Source organism: Ceratotherium simum, chromosome 12 (genome assembly GCF_057802395.1).
Source record: "Ceratotherium simum simum isolate JZ-2026a chromosome 12, ASM5780239v1, whole genome shotgun sequence".
Lineage (NCBI taxonomy): Eukaryota > Metazoa > Chordata > Mammalia > Perissodactyla > Rhinocerotidae > Ceratotherium > Ceratotherium simum.
In genome coordinates, this window is record NC_141911.1 from 61,342,257 (window position 1) to 61,356,165 (window position 13,909).

A 13,909-nucleotide genomic window follows, 5' to 3' on the forward strand; every position below is an offset into this window, starting at 1 on the left:
ATACACTCTTCCTCCCTCATATATATATTTATTTATATGTATATTAGTGTGTATTGTATTTGTTATTACTCTTCTAAAAATGCATACATAAAGTTGAACCTAATCAATACACAGCATTGAGATTTGTGAAACTTGAATGCCGAGCATACCCTGGTCATTAAAAATGTAGTAGTATGATGTTCCTTGAGTCACTGTCTCTCCATCTCCTTGACTTAATACTAAACGAATATAATAATCCAATTGAACTTTGGAGAATGTCATCTAGAATAAGTACCCAATGATTTAAAGCATGTCAAAAAATACAAAGCACTTTAGAAATTCGAAGAATGACTAGTGAAAAGACTTCATCCAGACATGCTATTTTATCATGGTCACCAGAAAGGAAGACCCCAACCCCTTTCTCCATCAATAATGTTTGTACATCATCTTTCATAGCTTTCATCCCTTAAATAAAACCCTGAATGAGTCTACATATCTTGCACTGTGTTTTGATTCTAGATTCCATTTGAAAAACTTATTCAGGAATGCCTCATATTAAAGGAAACAAAGATGAAAACTTTCGTTGTCAGTTACTATTCTGGACTTTCTCAATGAAAGGCTGGATTGTTTAGACCAGGTAAAAACAAAATTATGAATAAAGACAAATGAGTTAAAAAAATTTAAATAAGATTTTGAATCGTTTATTAGTGTTTTATCTGAGATTGAAATTAAATGCCATAAAAGGAAAATGGCTAAATTGCTATAAAATTATTGCTACCAATGAAGAGTGTAAGTGGCTTTGCCAGTAAGTAGAAATAATAAAACAACAACATTTCTGTTCAGAGGTTTTTGTGGCACACAGAACTTTCTTTTCATAGGTCTTCTGTTTCTGGTACAGTGGTATCCTCTGTAGGTTCAGTTGTTATCACTATAGGAATATTCTCAGATACCCAACCCTTAGGAGTCCTATTAAAGGACCGTCTGCCAGAAAGAGGATTGGCAAAGGCCATGAACCTGGGATCTGTTAGAAGTAGTAGATCAAAATCTGGAACCTTGAATTTAACCATTTTTGATGCTTTTTCAAAACCACCAAATGGCATGGCAACTCTGTGGGAAATGAAAAGAAAAAGAATACATTAATTAATTTTCAAATATATTTTCCAGAAAATAGAAAACAATTTAATTCATGATTTTCTGGGCATGCTGTTATGTTATATTCTTGGTGTCGTTTTCGGTTTTTGACCTCTGAGGCAGGCATGTCCATTTAAGGACTGCAACTTTATGATAAAGTAGATACTGATAACAAATTGGTGTAAAGTCCTTTGTACGTAGGACTCTTAGGTTTGGACTAAATTAATCTATTCCTTGTGCCCTGAGCTCATGGCAAACATTTCTTCCTTTGTGCCTTTGCTAACAATGTTTCCCCTGCTTAAGGTATTTCCTCCCTGCCTCTTCACCTGTGTGTGTCCTGTGGCCTGTAAGTTCTAACTTCCTCCAACTATCCCAGCTCACACTTCCTTCGTTAACCAAATTCCTGTGGCAATGATTGTCTTGTGTCAGTCATTCAGTGCTTATGATATGCTACTTTCTATTGTCAGCTTCTCTTTTTAAGAATATGGTTTGGTTTGGGTCATCTGTGAATTATAAACTCTGAGGGCAAGAAGTATGTCTTTTGCATCTTTCTATCTCTACCTCAAAACCCTCAAAATCCTTCTATTTGTCTTCTGAATAAAGCCTAAGGTGCACATAATGTTCTAGCTTTGTTTGATTTAGCCATTTATTTATTTATTCATTCAATGCCAGGCACATTTCTAAATGCTGGAATACAGCCCTGAACAATGTAGTCAAAGTCCAAGCTCATATTCTAGAGAAGGAGACAGATGATAAAAAAACATAAACATATAGACAAACATCCAGTAGTGATGAGAATGATGCAGAAAATTAAAATAAGATGATGTAATAGGGTATAACTGAATGACTAGATAGTCAGGGAAGATTTCTCTGAAGAGGTGACGTTTAAACTGCCCTCTGAAGGTCAGAAGTTAGCCATAGACAGTACAGCTGAAGCACATGAGCATTTCAGGTAGAAGGAGTAGCTAATGCAAGGAATCTAAGGCAGCAATAACATTGGCATGTTCAGGAAAAGAAAGAAGGGCTATGCTGCTAGACCAGTAGGTGAGAGGGATCCTAGAGGGAAGAGGACAGAGAGATTGATTGTGTGAGAATTTGTCCAAGTAAGGATTATAAATTTCACTCTAAGAGTAAAGAGGAGCCATTGTAAGGTGTAAAGCAAAGGAGCGGTATAATCTGATTAAATTTTTATGAAGATCGCTCTGGCTGCTGTCGCTGTGCAGTTATAGGGAGACAAGAGTGTAATGAGGGAAGATGCTGCAGCAATTCAAGTGGGAAATGATGGTGGCTTGGATTTCAGTTGTTCTCTATGAAGATGGAAAGAATGGGTGGTTTGAGGATGTGTTTTAGGGGTAGATTCAACAGGATTTGCTGATAAATTGGATAATAATTGTGAGGGAGATATAGAAATCAAGGATCACTCCTAGGTTTAGAGATTTAACAACTGGCTGATGAAAGACAGATGGGAACATGTTTTGTGTATGCTTGGAAAAAATGATTTTAACATCCCAGTGGAAAGGTCAGTCACGCTGGTTTTGCCCTATCCTCTTTCATGCACCCTTTGTTCCAGCCAAACCAAATGCACTGCTTGCTCTTCTCCTTAATGCTCTCCCACCGCATTGCCTTTATTCATACTCTCATTTCTCTGCTTGGAGTATGCTGACCCTTATTACTACATTTCTAAATCCTCTTAAAGTTCTTTAAGTTCTAAGTATGTTATTTAATAGCATATTTAACTTTCTTCTTGCAGCTTTCCCTGATCTCCCACAGACAGAAGTAAGCTCTTTATCTCTTAAGTGTCCATGGATTCTGTTTTAACCTCCCCTGTAACCCTTTTTCCATCTTTCATTATATCCGTTGGGATGTCTGCCTTATTTCTTACTAGACTGTACTCCAAGAGGATTGGAATTCTCTCTGATGTATCTTTGTAACTCATTACAATATACTTGTATAATGCATTGTACCTAGAAGGTCCTCCTAAACATCTAGACAATGGAATTGGTATGACTATATAGATTCTCCAATATTGTGGAGATTATTTTAAAGCCTGGAAAAGATCTGATTTTCTTTGTAGCTCAATCACTCTGTGATCTTTCTTGACTATTCTAATTTCTGTGTGATAATGGTGAGGAAGCATGGAGTTTGGTTAGGTAAGGAGAAAGTGATTGATGGACTTTGAAAAATGGGATGGCTTTGGCAGGAGGGAATGAAGTATTATTGAAGTAAAGAATAAATGAAAAGTAAAGATACAATGTGATAGAGAGTAAGATGCTTGAAATTGAGATTTTGAAGGTGACATAGGTATTGGTAATGACAAACTTTAAGAAAAGCCAAGAGTGACGGAGGCGGGATTGAGAAAACAATCCTTAAAATTGAGACAGTCAAGGACTTGAAAGAGTAGAGAGTTCAGTGGATCATTCACATGGGTATTGAAGCCACTGAAAAGTGATGACTGGAATAATACTGGGGAGGAAGACAGTGAGCCAGATATTAAAATCTTCAGTGAAGCGAATATCCCCAGAGTGGATAGATGACCTCAACCATGGCTGTAGCAGATGTAACTGTGTCATATAGCATAGAACCTCATATCTTATTGGCCCATAATTTTCTTGTCTTCTGGTATTTTACTTCCCTATGAAGAGCAGTATGTTTTACTTTCCATTGCATCTGTTCTGAAGATGACTGATCTTATAATATTTCCCCCAAATTTCTATGGAAGATATGGATAATAACAGATCACTGATTGGTGCATAACCTCAGTCTAGTATAGTATTAGATCAATCATGTCAGTATGGACTTTCACATCCAGAGCCTAAAACGATTGCTCTGGAGGTAAAAGACGTCGGTTTGGAAAAGAACTTTAGGAACTTAGATTACCATTCAGGAGCATTATGATTATTCAGCTTCAGAAGGCATAATAATGATGAAAGCTACTATTTATTGACTCGGTACTATGCACTAGACGCTATTATAAGTGCTTCTCAAACTCTGTTGGTACAGGAATCACCTTGGGATCTTGTTACATGCAGATGCTAATTTAGTCAGCCCAGAGTGTGTCCTGAGATTCTGCATTTCTCACTAGTTCTCAGGTAATGCCAGAGCTGCTGGTCTGTGGACCACACTAGGAGTACCAAGGGGTTACGTGATTGTCTCATTAAATCCTCACTCACAACAACCCTATCAGTTGATTCTATTTACCTCCCCATTTGACAAATGAATCTGAGGCACAGATAAATTAAATGACTTGCCCAAAGTCACCTACCTGTTAAGCTGTAGAACCAGGATTTAAACCCAGGTGGCCAGATTCCCTGGAGGCGTGCTTTAGTCACTACCCTATACCACACTGCCCCAAGATAATTCTTATGCAGTATTGGGCCTTCTGAGATCACTTTCTAAGTAGAGCAGTGTGTTTAGGAATGTCAACTCATTTGGGCTGTGTCTAAAGGATGTCAAACCAGGTTGCTGTCACATTCATGATGCAATTAGCTGATTCAAGGTCCCACATTTTGTCATTTGATTTAGTGAATTGAAGAGTCTTTCTAACTCAAATTTGATTTAGTACATATGTAAAACTTCTTATTTTTGGATGTCCAAGATGTCCAAGACAATATTTCACCATTTTAGAAGCTTGCCGTTGTGATCAATAGTCTGTTTATTTGCTGGTTCATTCACTTATTCATACAACAAATTACTGATTGCTTTTACATCTATAAACTCTGCTATGTGCTAGGAATTCAAAGATGGAAAGATTGTAGTAGATCTTAACCTCGATGAAGTCACAGACAAATAAAGAGTGAAACATGAGAAAAAAAACAACTCATCATGGAATATGATAGTTACTCCAAGGGAAGACTGTCCTGAATGCAGAGGAACTTAAGGTAAAAAGCATCTTAGTCTGCCTGGTAGGTCAGGAAACACTTCGTAAACTTAGAGCCTGGGATCAGGACCAGCTACATAATTTGTAGGGCCCAGTGCAAAATGAAAACTCGGGGGGTCCTTGTTAAGAAGTAGTTAAGAATTTGGAAACAGAGACAGCAAAGCATTAAACCAAGTACGGCCCTACTAAGCATGGGGTCGTGCAAATGCACAGGCCATACACCCATTCCTGGGAGTTTAAGAATATATAGTTATCCATTGGATACAAGAGACTGAAGTTGAACATTTCTAGAGTTAGGCTGAATTTGGTAAATTAATCTTGTATTTATTAATTCCGGAAATGAATTTTACTCATTTATTTATTTTTTTCTGAATTAAATCAAAGAAGAAATGTTGCTCTGCCACTGAAATCCAATATTTGGGTTTGGCATTTGGTGCTTTAATTTTGCCCTTTTATCCAGGTCTGTTTCATTTTTCCCTCCCAATTTGTGGGTCATTTTCTTCTGTAAATGAAAATATTCCCTTCTGTTCCACCATCCATCTCCTACCTCCTACCACTGATCCAGTGAAAGGTTGCTGTTTGAAAACCAGAGCTTTCTTTTCTTTGGCACCATTGAGACTATATCCTGTTTGTTTGAATTTTTATTGCCCTCAGACACAAACTAAAGTCCATTAACAGAGATGTCAAGCATTCAAAATGAGAGACTACTTGGGAGGTTTTTAAGATCTCTGAAAATTGTTTCAAGTTTTAGTCAAAGCTAGTGAAGCAAAATTTGCACTGAAAGGTTTGGAATGTTCTAGTGAAAGACGCATCTTTATAATTCCCATGATATAAATTCTTCAACCGTAGATCTGACTTACAATGATTTTTACACTTTGGCGTCTGTGTAGTGAATAAGCCTTTTTACTCAGATTCACAGTTAATAGATGCTTTCTTGTTTATTTTGATTGATCAGTAATAGGATTGAGTTTGTAAAAATTGATGGTGTTGGACATATAATAGACCCGTAATAATGACTGATTGTTCTATAAGGAAAGAATTATGTAAATGTTTGCACAGAAATTAAAATAAATTATTCTACTAAATAGCTGATGGCTATAATATATGTAAAGGTACTTAATCATATAATTATAGCATTTATTTTACAGATAAAGAAATTAATACCAGGAGAGGTTCGGTGACATATCCAAAGTCATACAGCCTTTTGAAGCAGAGCTGGAAATCTCTTTGCTCCTAGTTTACTTTCCTCACGTGTTACGTGGGTTTAATATAGTATTATTTGAATACAGCATAATGTTTAAATACACTGAAAGTGAGTACAAGAATACAAAGTCGTATTAAACTATGGGCCATTTTGAAACTGATTAGACCTGGGAGCCAGTTCTCATCCAGTCATTTTCACTGCTGAATGCTATCAGACTACATCTTACCCTTATATGCTTTATTAACAAAATCTAGTAATTATGTACAATAATGTGGGGCCACCAAATAATATTCTTTTACTCTGGGAATATTTGAAAACTGCTTCTTTCTTTCTTTCTCTCTCTGTTTCTCTCATTTGTTTTTGCAAAAATGAAAAAAAATAGATATATTAGAATAACGTCAGTATAATAACATTGAATTATTTGAGAAACAGAAGGGAAAATGATACTTCTGATTACATTTTATTTTTAAAATGTATAGGTGTAATAGTTGTGTGAGGAACTAAATTTCTGGTCAAATTATTTTCTCATAATCTTGAGTAGTTTGATAAAATAAAATCCTGTTAAATAACCTACAGCAGAAAAGATATTAACCCAATTTGTACCTGGAGATTATTTTAACCTTTCTTTCAAATTACTGGAATGTATTTTTGACTAATTCAAAGAATGACTTTTATCACATTTAATTTACAAAAGCCCAGATACCCATTGGGATTATTTTGCTTATGTGATTTTTTTTAAAATAAAAATTTTATTGAAGTGTAAGTTACATTAAAAAAAGTGTACAAATCATAAAGTAAAACTTGATGAATATTATTTATTTTCTAATTATTTGTTGCTGGTGTATAAAAATATCATTAATTTTTATGTTGACCTTGTACTCTGTGATCTTGATAAATTTACTTACTAATTCTGATTACTAACCTGTAGCTTCTTTTGAATTTCCTGTGGACACAATCATGTCATTTGTGAATAAGGACACTTTTATTTTTCCTTTCTTCTACTTATACCTTTTGTTTATTATTATTGTTTCATTGTCTAGCAGAGGTCAACAAACAACTTCTTTGCCTGAAAACGTGCGTGTAGGTATGTTTTTATTTTAACTTTTACCTTTAAAGAATATTTTCACTGGATATAGAGTTATAGGCTGGTAGTTATTTATTTCATAATTTTAAAGATGTTAATTCCATTGTCTCCCATAATTCCAGTTGGGAAATCACCTGTCCTATTTTTACTCTTTTATGAGAATGTGCATTTTATTCTCTAGCTTTAAGGTGTTCTTACTGTCTATGGTTGTCAGCAGTTTTACACTCAGGTGACTTTGTGTGGTTTACTTTGCATTTACCCTTCCTGGGTTGTGAGGTACTTCTTGAACCTGTCGCTTGATCTCTTTTGTTAATTTTGAAAAATTCTTGGCCATTAACTCTTCAGATTGCTTCTGCCTTCTTCTCTCTCTTATTCCCTCCTGAACTCTAATCACACATATATATTGGCATTGTTATTACTCTTCCAAGTGTGTCTTCTGCTATTTTCCTGCATTTTGAATCCTTTTTTTCTCTCTATGCTTCAGTTTGAACATTTTCTGAAGCTGTTTATGAATTCTCTCTTCAGCTGTGTTTAATCTGCCATGAAATCTATTATTTAATTTTTAAAAACATTTCTATCATTAAATATAACACAAATACAGAAAACCTCATAAAGATGTATAATAACTTATTATAAAGTGAATGACTTTGTAACCACTACACATGTTAAGAGCTCCTCCAGAAGCCCTAAACATGTCCCTGCCCAATCACAACCCCTCCTGCCCCTAGTTGTAGTCCGTATTTTGACTTTTATGGTAATATCAACTTATAAAATATTCTAAAACTTTCTTTGTATGTTAATAACCCAAGTGTGCATCTCTAAATATTATGGTTTAGTTTTGCCTGTCTTTTAAATCTATTTTATACCATTGATTTTTCTTTCATCTCTTTCTTGCATTTTATTTATCGAAGATACTGGATCATTTGTCCTATAGAGTTTCCCACAGATTGAATTTTACTGATTACATTCTCTTGGATTAGTTTAACACATTTCTCTGTTCTTGGTAATTCCTGTAAATTTCATATGGATCCAGTGGCTTGATCCATTGACTTCTTAATCTCAGTTACTATATTTTTCATTTTTGTAGAATTTCCATTTTATTCTTTTTTTAATAAAAACATTTCCAATCTGCTGGACTTCTTCATCTTGTCGTCTATTTTCTTGAACATATTTCTCACAATTATTTTAAAGTGAGTGTCTGATATTTCAATAATTTCATCTTTTGTGTGTCTGTTTCTTTTATTATTTTTCTCTTTATTTTTAGTCATTTGGTCTTGTCTCATAGTATGCCTGGTAATCTTATTTGACTGATGACACTGTGTAAAAAAAATTGTAGAGATAATTTGAGTCTCTGAATGGTGTCATTTTCCTTCCAGAGAAGATTTGCTTTGGTCCATGGCAGGCAGTTTGACTTAAAGAAGGTGACATTTATGCAATCTAGGACTCTGTTGATTGGGACCAGCATTTAATTTCATGAAGGCTGGTCTATTTGCCTTTACGCCAGTGGTTTACCCCTTATGGCTCCCAACTAAGAGCTTAGAATATTTGGGCCTCTCCTCCTAGCAGACCTTATACTCCTATTTTGGTCTTCCCAAGACTCTTGAGTTTACCAAAAGGTTTGCTCACTTTCTCCGCTTTTTCTTAGCTGTTGCCAGTAAATCAGCAAATGCCTCAAGGGGAAAAGTGGTACCAAATGTTGGATTACATCTCTAAATTTCCCTTATCTCCAGGATCTTGGCCCTCAAGTCCTTACTTCTTGGTAGCTTTTCAATCATTTTTAAAAGTCATTTTTATAATAATTAGCTTTTTGATGTACTTTTGTGAAGTTGTTCTGATATAAAATAGTCTGCCATAGCTGGAAATGGATTTCCATTTCCTACCTATGTGACTTTTTATAGTTTCATTCATTTAGCAAGCATTTAAGCCAAACATATAATTACACCATTTATTGTTGTTAAGTAGGCTTCTAAAGCAATGCATGCAATGGACAATGTCTTAAACCTAGTGTAGCCAGGTACATATATTTTAACAGGAAGGATCTTAAAGCTATCTGCTTGGGATTGTCTGTGTATCATATCATGTTTTGTTTCACCTGTTAATGTTATTTAATGATAATAAAGAATTTAAGACTAGACTGGAATGTTGATTAACATTAAGCACTTAAGTTTTTATTTCTATGTTGATGTGTATATAAAAAGAAACAAAATTTTCTCGAGTAAAGGAGAGGTATTAGCAAGTTAAGTTCTCTCTCTCTCAATCTCTCTGTCCCCCCCCGCCCTGCACTGTATGTTACATTTACAAAAGCCTTGATTTAACAGAGGGAGCTACATTTCCTAATCATATAGTATTGTGTTCATTGATGTAGGATTCATGTATAGGCGTCTCTTTATAACCAACCCAAACATGCCAATGTGTTTGTAGAACTGGAAGCAAGCTGCTCAGTAAGTGTGGGATACGAAGTCACAAGATACACTGAAATCATGCAGCATCTCTAAAGCACTAATCTCAAAGACAAGCCTCAAGTATTCCATTAGTTTCCATTTTCCCCTAGAGTTTTACTTTTTTATAATTATCTACACTCTTATTTTGGGAAAAAAACGATATCTTTGATTAGAAGGGGCTTCCAACCTCCTTTCCCTGCCACTCCTCAACTCTTCCCTAAATTCTATGGTACACCTTATTCATGCAATAGATGTAGTACTAATACTACTGGTATTACTAACTATACTAATAGTATTAGATGTAATACTCAAAGAAGTATTACTGATGTATTACTAATAATAGAGGTAATACTAATGCTATTAATATAGCGGTGTATGAAAACTAAAATGCTAATAGCACAATAATTTAAAAAGTACTAAAGAAGACCACTATTTAAATGCATGCTTTGTGGCATTCTTTTGTAAATCAAAGACTACTCCTTAATTTATTAATTTTAAATGAATAGTCATTAAGCAGCCTATAAATTAGGTCTAATTTTTGTGAGTGTGAGACAGCACACTGGAGATATTTTACTCTAAAATGAAAATCAAGTGATCAAAGAATGGGTTATAAGACCATTAAAAATATATCTAAAGTCCCCATGGAAAAATAAAAGTCCATTGTGTAAACTATAATGCAGGTATTATTTGGCAATATTTTTGGTAGCATAAGTTTTGGTTTGTACATGTCCTAGAGTCTTAGGTCATAAGTCCCTAAGTTACCTTTAATTTGGCTTAAAGCCTACAAAAATATAAATTGGAACCTGGAGTTACACAGTAATTCTCACAGTCCTATATATGAATCATTTCTGAAATTCTTCAACAGCGTTGCCATTTGAAGCAACGCATAAACTAATATCAACCTTTGAATTAAAAATTATTATTAAAATAACATTTCTTTTAAATGTGGGAGAGAATCTTGATGTTATAAGAGTGATAGTTTCTGAATCATTTCCTTCATTTTTATACAAAAAAAGACTAAGGTTTGGCATATTAGTAATATTGCAAAAATGAGTCTTTGCCTAGGCTTAGGAGTTATCCTATATTGCTATTTTGAGTCTGTTCTTAAAAGAAAAAAATGGTTTTCTACCAGAGGATTCAGGTCTCCATACCATGATATAAAAACCTTGGTATTACTTGCCAACAGTGTTACCCAAGATAATTGAATTACCTGTTAAAGCTCCTGTAATCGGGCAGTTCTGCCTTTCCTTCAGGCTTGAAAAATTTAGGGTATAAAGCCTCTAAAAGCTCCGGATCACTGCTAATGGCCTGTTCCCAGGGCGACTGATAGTACTTAGGGACGGCTGTGGTGTTGAATCTTTCAGGAGGAATTTCCTTCAGTGGGCCAGAATATCCTTTGGAAAAATATAGTAAGAATAAGTAAACACAGAGTGCCTGAGAGTTACTAAACTTCACCTAAGATTTTACCATGTTGAATTTTTCATGCAGGGGTAAATTTATGATCCTTCAGAAAAGAGTAGTCTGACAGTGTTGGACATTTTTAAACCCCATTAAACTTATGGAACGTTCAAAAGAAACCACTTTTCTTTTGTTTTGTGAGGAAGATTCGCCCTGAACTAACATCCATTGCCAATCCTTCTCTTTTTGCTGAGGAAGATTGGCCCTGGGCTAACATCCATGCCCACTTCCTCTACTTTATGTGGGACGCCGCCACAGCATGGCTTAACAATCGGTTCATCAGCGCATGCCCGGGATCTGAACCTGCGAACCCTGGGCCACCAAGGCAGAGCACGAGTGGTTAACCACTACGCCCCCTGGCTGGCCCCAAGAAACCACTTTTCTTAATGTTTAATTTTACCAAATCATACAGTTATTTCTTCCTTGACTATCTTAGTATATATTTGTTCAGTGAAACTATTCATTTAATTTTTTAAAATTACGCCCCTTACATTAATTTATACTAGCTTTTAGATATCATAATTAATGAACTTATTTAAAAATATATATTGAGTGTCCACTGTGGGCTCTGGGGAAATAGCACTGAAGACAAAAATCTCCCTCCTCAGAGCTGATTCGTCAGAGGCAAGTTTCCGGTCTTGTCTATCTTAAATTGCTGAGAGGTCTGTAAACTGTATAAGCTTCAAAATGGTGAAGTAATTTGTTTCCACTGCCTTAGTCAGGCCCTGATCTTCTGGTTCCCTGATGTGTCCATCCCATGTTTACTTTGTTCCTGAAGATTTCTTACCTAACTCTTCTACTTCTGGTCTCACCTCCTCAACTTATTCTTCTCACAGGAGCTGGAAATTTCTGTAAGTGCCATTTAAAAAATCACACAAATTCCCGGTGTAAACTTTAAACCATTTTCACATGCATTAGGTGGCACTTTTCAAGTCTTCAGAGGCACAGCTCTCTACTCTCTGTCTACACTACCACACAGCCTAACTATGGCCTTCAGATAGTTCTCTCTTGCACCGTGTCAAAACCTTTCACCATCTGATCACTCCTAGTTTTACATTTCCCTGATGCTCTTTCTCTTCTCCAAAGTGTTTTCTGTTTTCTTCTGTCAAATTATACCTATCCTGTCTTTATACTAAAGAGTTTATTTCCTCCAAAAGGTCTTGTTGATAATCCACATCTAGACAGTTATTGGCTTGCAGTCATTGAATTTTCTTCTGATTGCTTCCAGTATCTGACTATAATCTCTTCTGATAGGCTTTGCTTCTCTGCTTGTCACTTGAATCCTGGTGTTTCTCAAAGCTCTTTTCTTAGACTATACGTTCTGTCCAGAAAATTCCATTTACATTCATGGCTTTAACTGTGACCGACATATTGATGTTTCCAAGTTTTGTTTTTTGATCTCCAGGCCCTTCTATTCAACCACCTATTATATTTGTCCAAATGAATATTTCCCTGGCACCCTTTATAAAGTGTCTAGACCCATATGCAGCCATTTTCTAATACATCCTGCTTCTTTTTCTATATTAATCATCTTAGTGAATGTTATCACTCTTTTCTCAGATGCCCAAGACAGAAGCATTATCCTAAACCCCTCCTCATTCCCACAACAAATCACGAAGTATTACCAACTATACTTCTTAAAGATTTCTAAAATAGTAGCTCTCAAACTTGTGTTTCTGAATCACCTTGGGCCTTATTTAAAATATTGATAATGGGTTCTTCCCTCCAGAGATCTGGCTTTAGTAAATCTCAGGTATAGCTTACGAATCTTATGCAACTGATTTGCAAATGCAACATTGGGAAACGTTTTTCTAGAAAATTCCCTTTCCTCTTCGTTTCCATTACTACTGCCCTGGTTCAGGTCTTGCCCACCATCTCTTGCCTGGGCTTTACAATAGCTTCCATACTAATCCTTTAGCTCTCAACCTCTCTCCCAGGCACCCTCCACACTGCCGCCTGAATGGCCTTTCGGACTGGAAAACTTGATCCTGTCTCTCACTTCCCTTTCTCAGGATGCTGTAATGGCTCCCTATGACAACAATCTCAACTCCTCAGCAAACACACATGGCCCTACCCAGCTGTCCAGCCCCATCTCTTGCCATTCTGCTCTCACATTTTATGTTCCAGAACTTGGATCTACTTGAAACTTGCTGTGTCCCTTGTGCCTCCCTACTTGTTCCATTTCTTCCCTGTGCCTGGAATGCCCTCCCTAATTCTTGTCACCTACAAATTCCTATTTTAAGCCTTAGCTTGAGGTTACCTCTTCTATGTAGCCATTCCTATCTCCCCCAGGAAAGCAGAATCACTTTTTTTGTGTCTTCAATTTGTATAGTATATACATAACTACATTATTGTAACTACCACATTTTATTTCCTCTTCCTTTCCTAAAGTTGATCAGCTGTCAGCCATATAGAAACTGGAAATTTTAAAATTTTATATTTTTAAAAATTCCTTGAAATCCCACTACCTGGATATGATTATTTTACTTTTGTGTATTTTTTCCCCCAGTTTTTCTTCACCTGTAACCAATAATGATCATGTAACTATAATTCTAGTGTACATGTAATTTTATATTTTATTTCTAGTCAATTTTGTTTGAAATACTTTTGACTGTTTCCACATCATGTTCATAATCCTTTTAAGGGTTTCATAACAATCTATTGAATTGAAGGATCATAATTGGTCTAATCTTTTTGCATTTTTGAATGTTCCAGGTTTTCCAATTTCTTTTTAT

At 35.5% G+C, this 13,909-nt stretch overlaps 1 protein-coding gene across 1 annotated transcript in view; it reads right to left on the minus strand.

Annotated features, from left to right (window-relative positions):
• Positions 1–684: 684 nt before the first annotated feature.
• Positions 685–13,909, minus strand: part of MYOZ2 (myozenin 2) — a 38,200-nt gene continuing 24,975 nt past the window's right edge. Inside the window, exons 5-6 of the mRNA XM_004426542.3 lie at positions 10,927–11,110; positions 685–1,086 (exon numbers count right to left, since the gene is read on the minus strand). Coding sequence (XP_004426599.1) covers positions 852–1,086; positions 10,927–11,110 — 419 coding nt within the window. The 3' untranslated portion in view covers positions 685–851. The remainder of the gene's footprint in view (positions 1,087–10,926; positions 11,111–13,909) is intronic.